This window comes from Oreochromis niloticus, linkage group LG22 (assembly GCF_001858045.2).
Source record: "Oreochromis niloticus isolate F11D_XX linkage group LG22, O_niloticus_UMD_NMBU, whole genome shotgun sequence".
Taxonomy (NCBI): Eukaryota; Metazoa; Chordata; class Actinopteri; order Cichliformes; family Cichlidae; genus Oreochromis; species Oreochromis niloticus.
The window spans coordinates 7,536,787-7,551,829 of NC_031985.2; the positions used below are offsets into that span (position 1 = coordinate 7,536,787).

Genomic DNA, 15,043 nt, shown 5'->3' on the forward strand with positions numbered 1-15,043 from the left:
AGGCCCCCTCCTCGATTCAGAGATGGTCTTTCCCTTTTCACGTAAATGGCCTCCTTGACTCCGCGCTCAAACCAGCGTTCCTCCCTGTCCAGGATGTGTACATCCTCATCCTTGAAAGAGTGTCCACTGGCCTGTAGGTGTAAATAAACTGCAGAGTCCTGGCCTGATGAGGTTGCTCTTCTGTGTTGTGCCATCCGCTTCGCTAGAGGTTGTTTGGTTTCCCCGATGTATAAATCCTGGCAATCCTCCTGGCATTTAACAGCGTACACTATGTTACTCTGTTTGTGTCGGGGGACCCGATCCTTGGGGTGGACCAGTTTTTGGCGCAGTGTGTTTTGGGGTTTAAAAGCCACAGAGACGCGGTGTTTAGAAAAAATGCGTCTCAACTGTTCCGATACTCCTGACACATATGGGATCACTACAGGTTTTCGCTTGGGCAGCGGTTGTCCTTCTGTCCTGGATCGGCTGGAGCTTTCTTTAGGTGCCTTTCCAGCTTTGACAAAAGTCCAGCTGGGATAACCACATTTACTCAGGGCCTTCTTGATGTGCTGTTCTTCTGCCTCCCTGGCCGCTGTGTCAGTGGGGATGGTGTTCGCTCTGTGTTGTAGCGTCCTGATGACACCCAGTTTGTGCTCCAGTGGATGATGAGAGTCAAACCTTAGATACTGATCCGTATGTGTAGAGGAGGCCATTTACGTGAAAAGGGAAAGACCATCTCTGAATCGAGGAGGGGGGCTAGGGGTACATCTTGCGCCATCTTACTTGCTGTGATTGCAGCCATCCCCCAACTCTCTGTGAATGGTACTCATGGCCATTGATCAGTGTTCTTTGATCAGTGGGTTTTGGTCAGTGATTGTTGATCAATGGTCATGGGAATTTGCATAATTATGATTAAGGAACTGACCTCACAGCCCATTGTTCCTTCAGTGGGCTGGTTTCAGTCATTATGCAAATGTACTGTTTATAAGGTTTGGGGAAACCTGCAGTCAGCTGAGACTGAAGAAGTCACTTGGATGAGTGACGAAACGTTTCTCCCACTGAAAATTCTACGTCCAGATGAACAGATTCAACTTTTGGAGATTTACTTTCCTGGATGATTGAGAATGCATCAAGACGTTTTTGTAATATAGTGTACTCTTTCTGTGTAAAATCAACCACTCAGCTGCCAGCACACTAATCATGTCATGGCTATGCTGTGTGGCAGGTAGCATGTAGGACCAAAATGCAGGACTTAAACACAGGAAGTTGAAAGAAAATGGTAGCTTTTTTGCTGGACATAATAATACATCTATACAGGAAACAATATCAAAAACAAGGAATTCGAAATAAGAAACTTAACCAAAGAGAAAAACAAAACAAGAAACTAAAGAACTAGGAATATAAGGAACTAAACTGTGGATTACTAGGTGCACAGAGGAAACTCACAGCAAAGCATGTAAGCAACAACATATACATAAAACACAGGGCTTAAATACACAAGTGAGCAAAAAGGGAATGGGAAACAGGAGGGAAACACAGCTGGGACTAATCTGACATGACGAGACCAGGAGGAAGCAACTGAACACAGGACAAGGAAATATCAAATGAAAACAGGAAACAGGAGACTGGCATGGAGATGCAGACCTGACTGGGGAGAAACAGGAGATGAACGAACACAGAGACAAGCAGGGGCGGTCCTGGTCCCTGGGCGACCCCCCACTCCACCCCCTCATCCAAGTGACTTCTTCAGTCTCAGCTGACTGCAGGTCAGTCATCATTTACATAATGACTGAAACTAGCACCACTGGAGGAACAATGGGCTGGCAGGTCAGTTCCTTGATCATTAATATGCAAATTCTCATGACCATTGATCAACAACAACTGATCAAAGCTCATTGATCAAAGAACACTCATCAATGGCCATGAGTACCATTCACAGAGAGTTGGAGAATGGCTGCAATCACAGCATTGTAAGATGGCGCAAGATGTACCCTTAGGCCCCCTCCTCGATTCAGAGATGGTCTTTCCCTTTTCACGTAAATGGCCTCCTTGACTCCGCGCTCAAACCAGCGTTCCTCCCTGTCCAGGATGTGTACATCCTCATCATTGAAAGAGTGTCCACTGGCCTGTAGGTGTAAATAGGCTGCAGAGTCCTGGCCCTAGTTTCAGGATACATAGTACCTGCCGGCATCCAAATCTGCTTACGTGCATCTTTTGCTTGTTTCTCCTCTTCTTTTCTCTTCTTTTCTAAACTGAGGACCTGATGGCTTTGACCTTTTCTTGTCCATCTTCCATCAGTAATTTTGCACTCCAGTATGAACACCCAACCCCACAACATGAACTAATAGACTAATACACCTACACCTTGTATATTGAATTTTTTTTCTAGGATTTTACACAACCGAGGAGAAACAATGAATATATAATGGGCTTGGATTAACAACATTATGAATGAAATGTGCACTATTTAGAAACAGCATGTCCCCTCCCCTTTCAACAGGTTGTGTTGTAAGACTTCAGCACAGCAGCAAGCAGGTGCACCAAGGGGCCTCGCGCTCGCTTTTCTCATATATGTGTGTGAAAGAATTTAGAAAACACATCGGTCCAAAATTATTATAAGTCTATATCATAATGTCTTCAGTTTTTGTGTTTGTTGTAGGGCTGTCAACGTTAACGCGTTAACACCATAATCATGATTAATGCAACTAAATATTTCTTAACACAATCAACCCATTTGGAGCACAGAATGGACAAACATCAAATGTGTTGACAGAGACATTTCAGGGATTTTGAGTAATTCTGCACTCCAGAAGGATTAATTGCGTTAAAATTTTTAATTGCGTTAATCGTGATGACAGCATTAACGTTGACGGCCCTAGTTTGTTGGTTTGTTTTTATTTTGTTTTTGTAAAGGCGCGTTTACTCCCCGCAAATGGGCAATAGAAAACAGATCGGTGCCCATGCAATCCCCAAAATGCGCTGACATGATGGGCAGCATGGGTGCGAGCAACGTCTTTATTTGGACTCAGCCATGATGCTGCCCCCACCACGATGCGGCCCTGGGCAACCGCCCATGTTGCCAATATCAAAACCCACTCCTGGAGACAAGGGTGATAATAATAAAAGAACATAATTCCAGAGTCTGAAGCACAAACACTGGGTTTCAGACACAGTACTGTGACAAATCAGTGTGACTGATCAATGTTGCCAGTGCCAACCCTGAGGTCACTAGATTCAAATTTCACATTGCACACCTAAATATCATTTTAACATTTGATTTCATTATTAACACCATGTTTTTTTTTTTTCATATTGTAAAACATGCTGCAAAACAAACTGAGGTAGACTAACTGTGTTATTTAAAGAAACACTGTGGCATTTTTAAACAGGCTAGTTTGCTGTACTGTGATGGATTTAACTTAAAGAACAGTGTGTGACTGGTGCACAGTGGCCGTGGTTTCATGGGCAGAGTCAGGTTACATCGAGTGTAGCAGAGAGTCCATATGAATTTCAGGTGATGATGCTGAGATCAACTGACTAAATTCCACCTTCATACCAACTTTATACTAACTAGAAAAAAGCATAAACAGTGTATTGTCATTGCAGAGGATGGAAATCAGCCAGGACAACTCATGAAACATCTGCTGACATCTGGTTAAATTTGGTTGTGTACATCCATAAAGAGCAGCTTGTACACTAAGAAAATCTGCTGGAGCTCTCAATAGAAATTACTATGAGTTATGATTCTTCTCCCCACACTGAACCATTACAACCAGTTTTAGGGATCCTCAAACTTGTGAATCCACTTTAATCCCTGATTGTACACATTTTCCTGTTTAGAGGCAATCGTTTTAATTTTCTTTCTTTTTCTTCTGATTCAAGCTGAGTATAATTAGAATTTTAAAAAATTAGACTGAAGTTTGTATTCTTATCTATTGATATTACTTTATCATTATGTTAACATAACACAAGGTTCAGTTAGCTTTGCACAAAAATAGAAATGTCCTCTAAAGAGCTACTTTTTACTTTCTCAGTTTGAACACATTTCAAAGCCTGTACTTTTTTACTTTTACTTGAGTAAAGAAGTTGAATCAGTAATTCAACTTTTACTGGAGTATTTGTTAACAGTAGTGTTTGTATTTCTACTGAAGTACAGAGTGTCTGTGCTTTTGTCAACTCTTACTAAGCTTAGGACCTGGGGATGGAATAGCTGAGGAACAACAATTTGATAAATAGACTCATGTGTGCAACCAGAGTTTGAAGTCCAACAGTATGTCAGAACCCCAGCTCTATTGAGACAAGTGCACTTTTACAGTCTGGTGCTTTTTTCACTTAATAATGTCATTAAGTTTCACCAAGTCTTTGTGTTTACAAGCCTGCACATGTCACAACACACACAAGCAACAGAAGGATAAAAATGTGAAATCTGTTTTTGTATCATGTGTCTGACTTTAAGTGATGTGTCCTATTGATTGGGCCAAATTTGGAAGGAGCTGTTACTTTAAATCCACTGAGAGGAAAATTTGGTCTGAGAGCAGGACAGACTGTCAGTCCAGAGGAGCTGATCTGGTGATCATAAACAACAAAGAGGAACAGGTGGGTGTGTTTGTTTGATGCAACTGCCAGAGGTTCTGTGTTTTTGACCATCTGTCCATCTACTGTCTATTGATCTATCTATTCTATAAAGGACAAGAAAAGTTAACTGAAATGTTTCATCTCATTTAGTTTGTCTTTCAGACAAATTCACAACATGATATTACTACAACAGAAGTACTGAATTATGACTGGCCGAAATATTTATGTCTGTTTTCAATTAGGAATTTATTGAACTGAATATGAGAGGAGACTCCTGGATTGGTCTGACAGCCAGTTATAAAAGGGAAACTGGGAAACATGAATGGGAATGGGTGGATGGATCCCCGCTGACAGAGGCGTGAGACATTTTCCTTTAAATTAAAACCAAAACCAAAAAGTTATTATTTAATTCCACCATGTGTTGGAAGACAGAATGGCAATACATTGCATCAGCAACCGAATATATGACCCACATTTAAAACTGATGTCTGTAAACAGCTGAGAAAATATTTTCAAAGAGCAGAGTCAGCTCTGCCTTCTTTTTATTCTAAGATTTAAGAGCATGAAGATTTAATATTCATAAAAAACTTGAAAACTGATAACATACATGATGATACTCAGAGAAAAGTCTAATGCAGGTCAATTGCGACAGAAATCTGGAAAATACTTATAGAGAGTCATGTTTATATAAATGTGACAACTGACATGATTTTAGTCTAGTTTAATATAATATTTTTTATCCAACAGGTTTTGGGTGCCAGGCCGGCAGGATCCTGATCATGGTTTTTCTGCAGTATGCTGTGAAATTAAGGGAAAATGGACACGATCACAATCTTCTGTATCTAAGACCTGGATCTGTGAGAAATGATTTTTGACTGATGACATAAGGAAAATTAAAATTTCTGAATAATCCAAGTAGTTCTCCAACTTCAATTAGACATCATTAGTGTTAAATTTCATAAAGGTTTGTCATCTGTTACTCATGTTTTTGTTCTACTGTGAGCTACTTCCTGTCTTTACCACAATGGATCATTTTAATGTTCATATTTTTTTGACTTGGTATTCTAATATTTTATTGTTTGCTTAAGTTATTGATCATTGGTTTTGGACAGAGGTTTTTTTCTAAGGATGCAGGAAAGATTATCGTTGATTAATATGTATTTTAAGAATTCAAAACATTAAAAACAGTAACAACTGTTTTTGAATTCTTAAAATCTGTTTTTCATTAAATTTTAATGAGAAACAGATCATATGCACATAATAAAATGTTTGCAGAATATGCAACAGAGAAAAATAAAATAGAAAATATAAATGTAAACTGTAAAATCTATTGTTTATTTTCTTAATGGAATAATGACAAACACACACCACACACACATATATATGACGGATTTCCTCGTAATAATAATATTATCTCTGCTCATCTAAGGAGCTTGGAAAGAAAAGCATCTGAACTTCTTTAAGTTGCTTGAAGATGTTTCACCTCTCATCCGAGAAGCTTCTTCAGTTCTAAGGTCAAATGGTGGAGAGTCCCTTTGTCCCTCTTTGGGGGGAAACTCCCACTGGGTTTAAATCTGGGACCATTTGACCTTAGATCTGAAGAAGCTTCTTGGATGAGAGGTGAAACGTCTTCGAGCAACTTAAAGAAGTCCAGACTCTTTTCTTTCCAAGCTCCTTAGACTATGATGACCTGGATGACTGAGAAACTTCACAGACATTATCTCTGCTCAATTAGGGATCATTGGGTACAAGTACTATATGTGAGCCTAGAATACTCTTGTCTAGAAATTAGATGAGAAAATTGTCCTTCCCTCCCTTTAGACATGTTGTCCATAAAAACCTTTCAGAAATGTATGGTGAGATGACAGTTTTAACTCTTACTGAACATTATGATCTTTTTTCTTTAACTATGGTCCCATTAGAATGAAAAGGGTTCATAAAGAAAGATGTGTGTCGAAGCAGATTTGCCCTGTTTCCATCTGTCTGATTAATTTCAAAAGCCTAATAATGATGGTTATTAATCTCTGTCTCTTCCACATCGTGTCTTTTGTCCGGTCTTGCTCCTCTCACCCCGAACTTGTCTAACAGTTTGTCCTTTGCCAAAGTGCTTGCTCAAGGGGATCATATGATTATTTTTTTGTTTTCTCTGTATTATTGTAGGGTCTTTGCCTTAAACTATAAAATGCCTTGAGATGGCTGTTATTTTTTATTGGCACTAAATAAATAAAATTCAACTGATTTGGAAAAAAAAAGTACTGAATTTGATTCGACTGGCCTAATATGCACCGCTTTGACCACGAAGAGGATTTCCACACACAAAATTAATTGTATGTGACTGTAGCTCCTGACACTAAAGAGTCACTCCAGGAGCTCACGGTAGCTGAAATGCAGAGGGGCAGAATTCAGGAATGTCTGGCTGCCTTTCAAGCATGAATGAATTCACTGGGTCCTTTTAATCTCACAGGCTGCAGAACACCATCAAATCATTTTAAAGATTTCATTTAATTGAGAAAGTTTTCTGCAAAAAAAGTAAGTTCTATAAATGTACCGCTGTACTTTGTTGTTTTTATGATAACATCTGTTGTCAACATATCTGTGACATACTTGAAGAGAATGTTCAGTTGACAAATGACAATGACTCAAGGACTTTGAGCTGCTCTCCAGCAAGTTGTATTCTGAATGAAGTGGATGCAGAAGTTAATAACAGATGAGCCACAGAATTCAGAATGGAAATCAACAGGTCATCAGAGTCAGCATCAATTGTTTTATGAACATTTTCAGTCTTAATTTTCTTGTGTTCCTTTCTGATTTCTTCAAAAGTTAAAATATTCTGTTTGATGGAACATTACCACTAAGCCCTTAAGTTATCTAAAGACCTTAATTAAATATTGCTATTATTTTTCCAAATATGTACTTTAGAATAATTAAAAATGATTATTTGATGAATGACTGTAAATATGTGCATTAATGTTAATATTTGTACATAGAAATAAAAAAAAAAACATTCAGCTGTTAAATATTCCTTTTATCATCAAAAAAGTCAACCTGATAAAAAAACAAAAACAGCAGGTTTGATCAGTGTGCTGTTGCGAAATCAGTTTTACCCCGGTTCTTTTATTCGTCAAGGCATCCAGAGACGGCACCGGAACTCAGTAGTTATTTCACAAAACCTTTATTCATCTTTATTCATCTTCATTTAAGCATGCACTTCTAGAAGGGAAGACGAGGCCGGTGTCCCTCTGCAAAAATCTTCACCCCTTTGTTAGTTACAGTCAGCTTTATAGAGGCGACCGCATCATAAAACCCCCCATGGTGTGCTCCAAACTCTGTGTCTGTGTGTATGCACGAGCCTGTGAATGCCTGTGTGCGCGCGTACCCATGTGTCTATGTGAGTGCACGTGAGTGAGTGTGCATATAGGTGTAGGAGTGTAACAGTTAAAGCACCGTGGGTGTGTGTCTCTGCGTACGTGAGTTCCTAGGGGTCATAAAAGTAACCTCACCCAAGCTACACCAAATTCCTTTAGACCACATACAAAACAGAGTTAACATATTACAAATATTGAGACTACCACTCTGCATCCACTGAGCCATTGGCCTCTTGTTGTCTTACATTTACAGATTAGGTGGAGAGTCTCCTGCAAACCTACTTGGTGGATGACTGGATATGTAAAGCGCTATGGGGTCCTTGGGGACTAGTAAAGCACTATATAAATACAGGTCATTTACCATTACTTCTAAGTTATAACACTTATGAGTTTTTATTAAAGGTACAAGCATCAGCATCAGCAACCCCCAACTGTAGCTTCCTGACTCCTTTTATTTATGACACCAGACCATAAATTCCTTTCTGTCTACACAATTACACACACTCTCAGGCCTACAGCTAAGCCAAACTAAAACACAGAGACAAATCCTTTCCTATTACTGTGATCTAAACAAATTTAACACATTACATTCTTATAATTATTTTCTTGTACTCACAGCGCATATATCAGCAGATACTTTAGCTCAAATAGCATTAAAGGCAACAATAAACAATAAAAACATTTCAGTCTTTTTTCATAAAGGTGAAGACAATTCAAACAATGTGTATTTATGCCTTCTTTAGCTTATTTTTCTTAATACGAGCTAAAGTATAGAATATGAAATATACAAATACTTTCTTCAATTTTCCTTATTTATAATGTAATTCACCCAGCTCTTACTTGCAAAGTGCTTCACAGAGCAACAAATTACAACAAATCAATGACACAAAACCATAACAAATGAAAAAAAAAGTCTTCTAAAAATAGATTTATGAAACACTAATGATGGAGACACTCTGACCTCAGTAAGACTGTTCCAGAGTTTGGCAGCTTCAGTCATCTCTGTTTACAAGCTGAAAATTCTAAATAATGAGAAGACCTCTAATCCCAAAAGGACCTGACTGTGACTGTGTTTTGAGTTTTTTCCTTTTATTTTGACACAATCAGTTTGTGACTCATGGCACTTTCCAGTGCACACTGCTCTGGCTCCGGTGCTCTTCTCCAGCAGCAGCTTCCTCTCTCTGGCCTGGCTGCCATAGGGAAGGCATGATTAGAAGATGCTCGCTGGCTGTGACAAACCAGCGTCCCTGTCACCACACCCTGAACCTGCCACTCCACTCCTCCACTCCAGCCAAGCCACCAACCATACCCCGCCACAAGCTCTTTTCACAGAATGCTTTAAAAATACATTTTAAAATCAATGTGTAGTGTAGATAGGCTGCTGTGTTTGTTTATGTGGTCTATGGATTCAGTCTCGAGAATTCAAATATGTTGCCAGAAAGGTCCAGAACACAATGTTAGTCCCACTGCCTCTGTTCGGTGGTGTCGAGCCAAACGGACTTTAACGTGTGTTTGAACGAGCTGACGGTTCACTCGTTAAGCTGAAAGAAAGATGCTTTAATCACAGGAGTCACACATGTGTCCACTGGACCATCTGGGAACTCTTCTTGTTTAGCACTCGTAATAACACAAACACTAAATCCTCCTTCTCTTGTGCTGTTTTGTAGCAGTGTGTACACCTGAGACTGTCACCTGTCTGTCTGTCCTGCACTCTCTCTCTGTTTCTTTCTCTCTGATTGTGGAATAAAAGTATGAACATGTATTTATAAGTTACACTTGTGTTTGAATCCTGCAGCTTATCACACATTTAATTTCCATGTGTGACAACTGCAAGTGTCCAGAGTGAGGACAGACTGAGGGACCCACTGCTGCACATCATCTGTGAGGCTTTGCACCCCTGATGATCCACCAGGACAAACTCAGCAGTGTGTGAGGAAGAGGAGGAGGAAGAGCCAGCAGCAGCTGACAGATGGAGAGAATAGACAGACTGTTCCCTGTTTGTGAAGGACTGCTAGAAAAGTTTAACATAACTAATTGTCTGTCCTGAATCAGTCTTATTAGGTAATGTTCAAATAATTTGATCATTCCAGTGTTTTCAGTGTGGGAGAAAGTACTCAGGGCCTTCAAGTTACACACTATGAAAGGCAGCAACAAGTTTAATATTCAGAAACCTAAAGTTTCTGTTCTATTCTGTATGACTTAAAGCAGTTATGACATGGTCTGATTTTCTCACCCAATAAAGGATTATTTAATATGTCAATCTACTCTTCATTCTATCAGAAACAGTTATCACAGCTCGTACATTTTCTTTTTACACATATATGTAAGCATTGGGCCAAATTTAGTAATACCAGCATATTAAAAGAACAATATTTGTCTCTTATATATGATACATCTACATATACACTGTCAGAGATACTTGTCTTTGAGTGAAGATTTAAGGTGATAAGAAATATAAATAACCTCAACTTTAATCTTTACTGAAGCTCAGTATTTGACACAGAGTTCAAGTTCACTGCTGTAATAACTAATAATGATTAATATTATAACGTGAATATTGGCCATGTTATGGTTACATTACCAAAGTGAGATGACTTTAGTCTCATGAACAACATAAGCTAATTCTTGTTTAGTAACTAATATTAAAATGACTGTTCAGTACAGAAATGGAGCCCAACAATCATGTTGTCTCAGCCTCAGATACTCAACAAATCAAACAAAGCTCATATAAAAACTAAAAATGTCAACAAAAACCCTTTCTAAAATGTTTCTAGGCCATCTGGGCAGCGCGACGGAGGCTAGACCGTCCGATTTCACAAGCCTCACACTTCCAGCCTTCTCAGTCTTCGAGGACGCAGCCCACATAGACCTCATCCTCCGAGGGATGGGGATACAGCCAGTGAGTTCTGTTATTGCTCCAAAACACACTGATGAAATTAGTTACAGAAGAATTTCTAATCTACTGAAGGTTCCTGTGAGCATTGTTGGGGCCATAACAACAAGAGCTATCCAAGAGCAAAGGACCACTTGTAGAGAGCTACAAAAGACCTGGAATCAGCAGGTACAATTGCTTCGAAGAAAACAATAGGTAATACACTGAATTGCTTTCCTTTATGCACGCTCACCATGCAAGACACCGTGGCTGAAGAAAAAATGGCTGAAGCAAGTTTAAACATTTGGAGAAGCCTGTGAAATACTGGGAGAATATAGTCTAGTCTAATGAAACCAAAATTAAACTGTTTGGGTGCCATAATACACACAATGTTGGGGGTCAAAAGGCACTGCACACCCCAAAACACCATATCAGCTTTTAGGTGGGAACATCATAGCATGGGCTGTTTATATATCTCATGCTTCATATAATTGAAGGAAGGATGAAAAAATGTATATTCTTGATAAAAACAAAACAAAATCAAAAACAAAAGCCATCTGGAATAAAGATTAAAGTGATTGTTGTTTGAGCATTTAAACACAGAGTGTTGTTCCTCCTTTAGCCCGAAGATCAAAGAGATGGAGTTTTTAACAAGATGAAACAAGGTCATTTCAACAGGACAATGAACCCAGACACACAGCCAATGAACCTCTCAGCTGGTTTCAGAGAAAGAAAAAAGCTGCTAGAGCCAATCACCTGACCTGAACGCACATGAAAGTCTATGGAATGAACCAAAGGTTAGTTCATAGCAGGAGCCCTTCAGGATTTAAAGACTGTTTGTGTGGAAGAATGGAACAAAATCCAACCTGTGCAATGCATGCGAGTATGTTTCTCCATAAAGCATGCATCTTTAAGCTGTCATCAACAAAGGCTTTGTATACGAAATATTAAATACTTTTCAGTAAATGTGTAATTTGTCTTTATTACCGATAACTCAATTTATGTACATTTTCACCCTCTGCAATGTAGACAAGAGAAAACATGTTTTTTTTATATTCTCTTTCACTTCAGGTGTCCTTCATAACAGATTTAAACTCAGTACATTTATTATAATGAGAATTTGGTTTCAAATAACATTTGTATTCTCATGTACTAATATTATTTTGTTATGAAAATATTAATACAATATATTAATATGAACGACCTTTCGCTACAGTTGTGTAAAAAAAGATGGCAGAATTTCCATCCTTTACTTTCTTACGTTAAGAACATTTAAGAGAACGTCAAGTACAGCATGTCTGTAATTTTGCCACCTCGGTATACAACAACAATATAAATAACAACACACGATACAATCTAATACAGAGTAGCTAAGAAAAATGGCTTACTTTCTTTGTTCAGTTCTTGTTTCTGAAATGAAAAGGGAAAATAATATTTCAAATTACAATAGATATTAAGTTTTTCAGTCTGAATTAGAGCATTAGTTCAGCCTCTTTGAATCTCTCACCTCCCATCTATTGTGAACAAAAAATTGTATGAGAATAACAACAGCAGCAGAAACCACCACAGCAATGATGGGGATCATGTAAAACGGCTTCTCTGCTCAAAAACAAACACACAAGACAAAATGTGCACATGAAGTAAATGCATCCATCAATGCTGTATTATCCATGCAGTTAGTCTATAAATCACATAACAGTGAGGGGACGAGAAAGATTTTAAAGTATTTTCTCACCTGCAAATAAACCACGAGAGAAGAGAAGCAACGAAAATATTAACATATGTGCTTTATCCTCCTTCATGTTGTGGAAGTATAGTCAGGGCTGAGAGCGCGAGTCCCGAAGTATTGCGGTCCAGTGACGTATTTTGGTCCAGTGACGCATTCTCTACAGTCACTGGTTTGAAGCATCGCTGTTTGAGAAAGTGTTGATGTGATTTATGAACTTCTATAAAGCGTAATGGATATGCGTTTTAGTGTTCATGTTGGAGTTTCACCTGTGACATAAGGAGCGTGTTTTCGTGGAGCACCTGATCAGGCTTGCTGTTACTTGCGCACAGCTGCCTCAGTTTCAAGTGAAAGTGTTTTCTCCAAATTCGGCGAGGTTATTGCCACAAAGTGTCTGAGTCAAGCACAGTGGAAAACTTATTATAATAAAAATGATTAAAGTCACCTTCACCCAAGTACTCATGAGCAGAATCGCTGTCCCATCATTAGAAAACACTGCAAAAGTTTTAACATAAACATTTCATGTCATAGGAATATGGGTTTTTTCTTGTTTGTTCTCTTGACATTGATAGACCTCCATTGACATTACTCACACATTAATCAGAAACAGTTTAGATGAATGAACCCATCCTTTCTCTTCCACCTATCCTTGTCAGGGTCACACGAGCCTATGCCAGCTAAGAATGGGCAAGCTGCCACAGGGCTAACACAGAGAGACAGACAATCATTTGCACCAATTTAGATTAACCAATTAACCCACTAAGTGCATGTCACTGGACTGTGGAAGGAAGCCAGAGTACCCAGAGAGAAAACACAAGAGCATCGGGAAAACATGCAAACTCCACACAGAAAGGCCCCAGATGGCTCAATCAAATCATGGATCAGTGCTACTTACAGTGATTCTATTCAATTCAATTCAATTCAATTTTTTTCATATAGCGCCAAATCACAACAAAAGTCACCTCAAGGTGCTTCATAGGTACAGAGAAAAACCCAACAATCATATGACCCCCCTATGAGCAAGCACTTTGGCGACAGTGGGAAGGAAAAACTCCCTTTTAACAGGAAGAAACCTCCAGCAGAACCAGGCTCAGGGAGGGGCGGGGCCATCTGCTGCGACCGGTTGGGGTGAGAGAAGGAAAACAGGATAAAGACATGCTGTGGAAGAGAGACAGAGATTAATAACAGATATGATTCAATGCAGAGAGGTCTATTAACACATAGTGAGTGAGAAAGGTGACTGGAAAGGAAAAACTCAATGCATCATGGGAATCCCCGGCAGCCTACGTCTATTGCAGCATAACTAAGGGAGGATTCAGAGTCACCTGATCCAGCCCTAACTATATGCTTTAGCAAAAAGAGGTGAATTGTGGCAGCCCTGCCTAAACTTGCCTTTATATTAGTGGAATCTTGGCAGTGTTTCTCTTTTTTTCTCCCATTTTATTTAAACATGTTTTCTCCTGTTTTGTGCCAGCCAGGGAGCTTACACATCATATTTTTGTTTCAACACATAACTTAGTGTTTCTTAGTGCGTGTCCTCTGTTTGGGTTTCTCTGTGACTGTGTTACAGATGTTTGTTCTACAGCTTTCTCATGGTGAGTTGTGGTCCTTTTTTCAGCTGTTGTCAGTGGCAGTTTTTTCACAATACATTTGCAATAGTACATTCATTTTTGTCCTGTATTCTGTCTTTTGTTTTAACTGTTGTAATTAGCCAGACACTGTGACACTGGATTTAAAGGATGTGTAATTGCCGTTTTATTATTATATATATATGTACTTTGAGCAGGCATGATGTCAACTTTTAAAAGGATAATAGCAATAAAGCCGTTAATGAAGCATTATTGATTGATATCAGAATGGAGGAGCAATGTTGCCTCACAGCAAAAAGGTCCGTGGTTCAAATCCAGCCCAAGGCCTTTCTGTGCGGAGTTCCCATGTCTGTGGGTAATCTGGCTTCACCCCACAGTCCAAAGACATGTGTGTGGTTTGCTTAACTGGTGATTCTAAATTGGTTTTAGGTATGAATGTGAGCATCAATGAGTGTGTATCTCTCACTGTTAGCACTCTCATAAACTGCTGATCTGTCCAGGAAAGCCGGTCTTTGACACATTCAAAGATCAAACTTATATGTGATTTGGATAATAATATACTCTGTATTTAAACTGAAGCTCTTGTTGTGTTATGCAGACGTCAATCATTTTTCACCTGCAAGGCAGCTGAAGAGAAAACAAATTCCCCAAATGTCAAAATAAATGATCAGAATCTTAGATTTATCCCCCCCCAAAAAATACTATGACAGAATATCTTTAACATCGATGTACAAGACAGGTCAGACATTTCTTTCAGTGGGTGTTTTATTCACTGAGTGCACTCAAAGACAGAGATCTGGATTTAGGGAATCAAAAAAAGAAACTAAAGTTCCATCTAAGAAAACAAGTGTTTCTCCTGTGGATAACCATTCTTTAGTAATAGATCACTAAAGGTTGCCAGGAGTTCATTCAGAAGTTCACTGAAAATGAACAGTTT

The 15,043-nt window shown here is 38.9% G+C and overlaps 1 protein-coding gene across 4 annotated transcripts in view; it reads left to right on the forward strand.

The window, feature by feature from the left end:
• The window catches only part of LOC102077190 (C-type lectin domain family 4 member M), a 42,828-nt gene extending 36,944 nt beyond the window's left edge, over positions 1 to 5,884 (forward strand). The window contains exons 4-6 of one of the 4 annotated variants that reach the window (XM_025902456.1): positions 4,436 to 4,575; positions 4,797 to 4,910; positions 5,302 to 5,884. In XM_025902456.1, the coding sequence (XP_025758241.1) occupies positions 4,436 to 4,575; positions 4,797 to 4,910; positions 5,302 to 5,331 (284 nt within the window). In that variant the 3' untranslated portion in view covers positions 5,332 to 5,884. Of the gene's footprint in view, positions 1 to 4,435; positions 4,576 to 4,796; positions 4,913 to 5,301 lie in introns of all 4 variants that reach the window. The other 3 variants (XM_025902457.1, XM_025902458.1, XM_025902455.1) reach the window with 3 other exon arrangements.
• Positions 5,885 to 15,043: the final 9,159 nt, after the last annotated feature.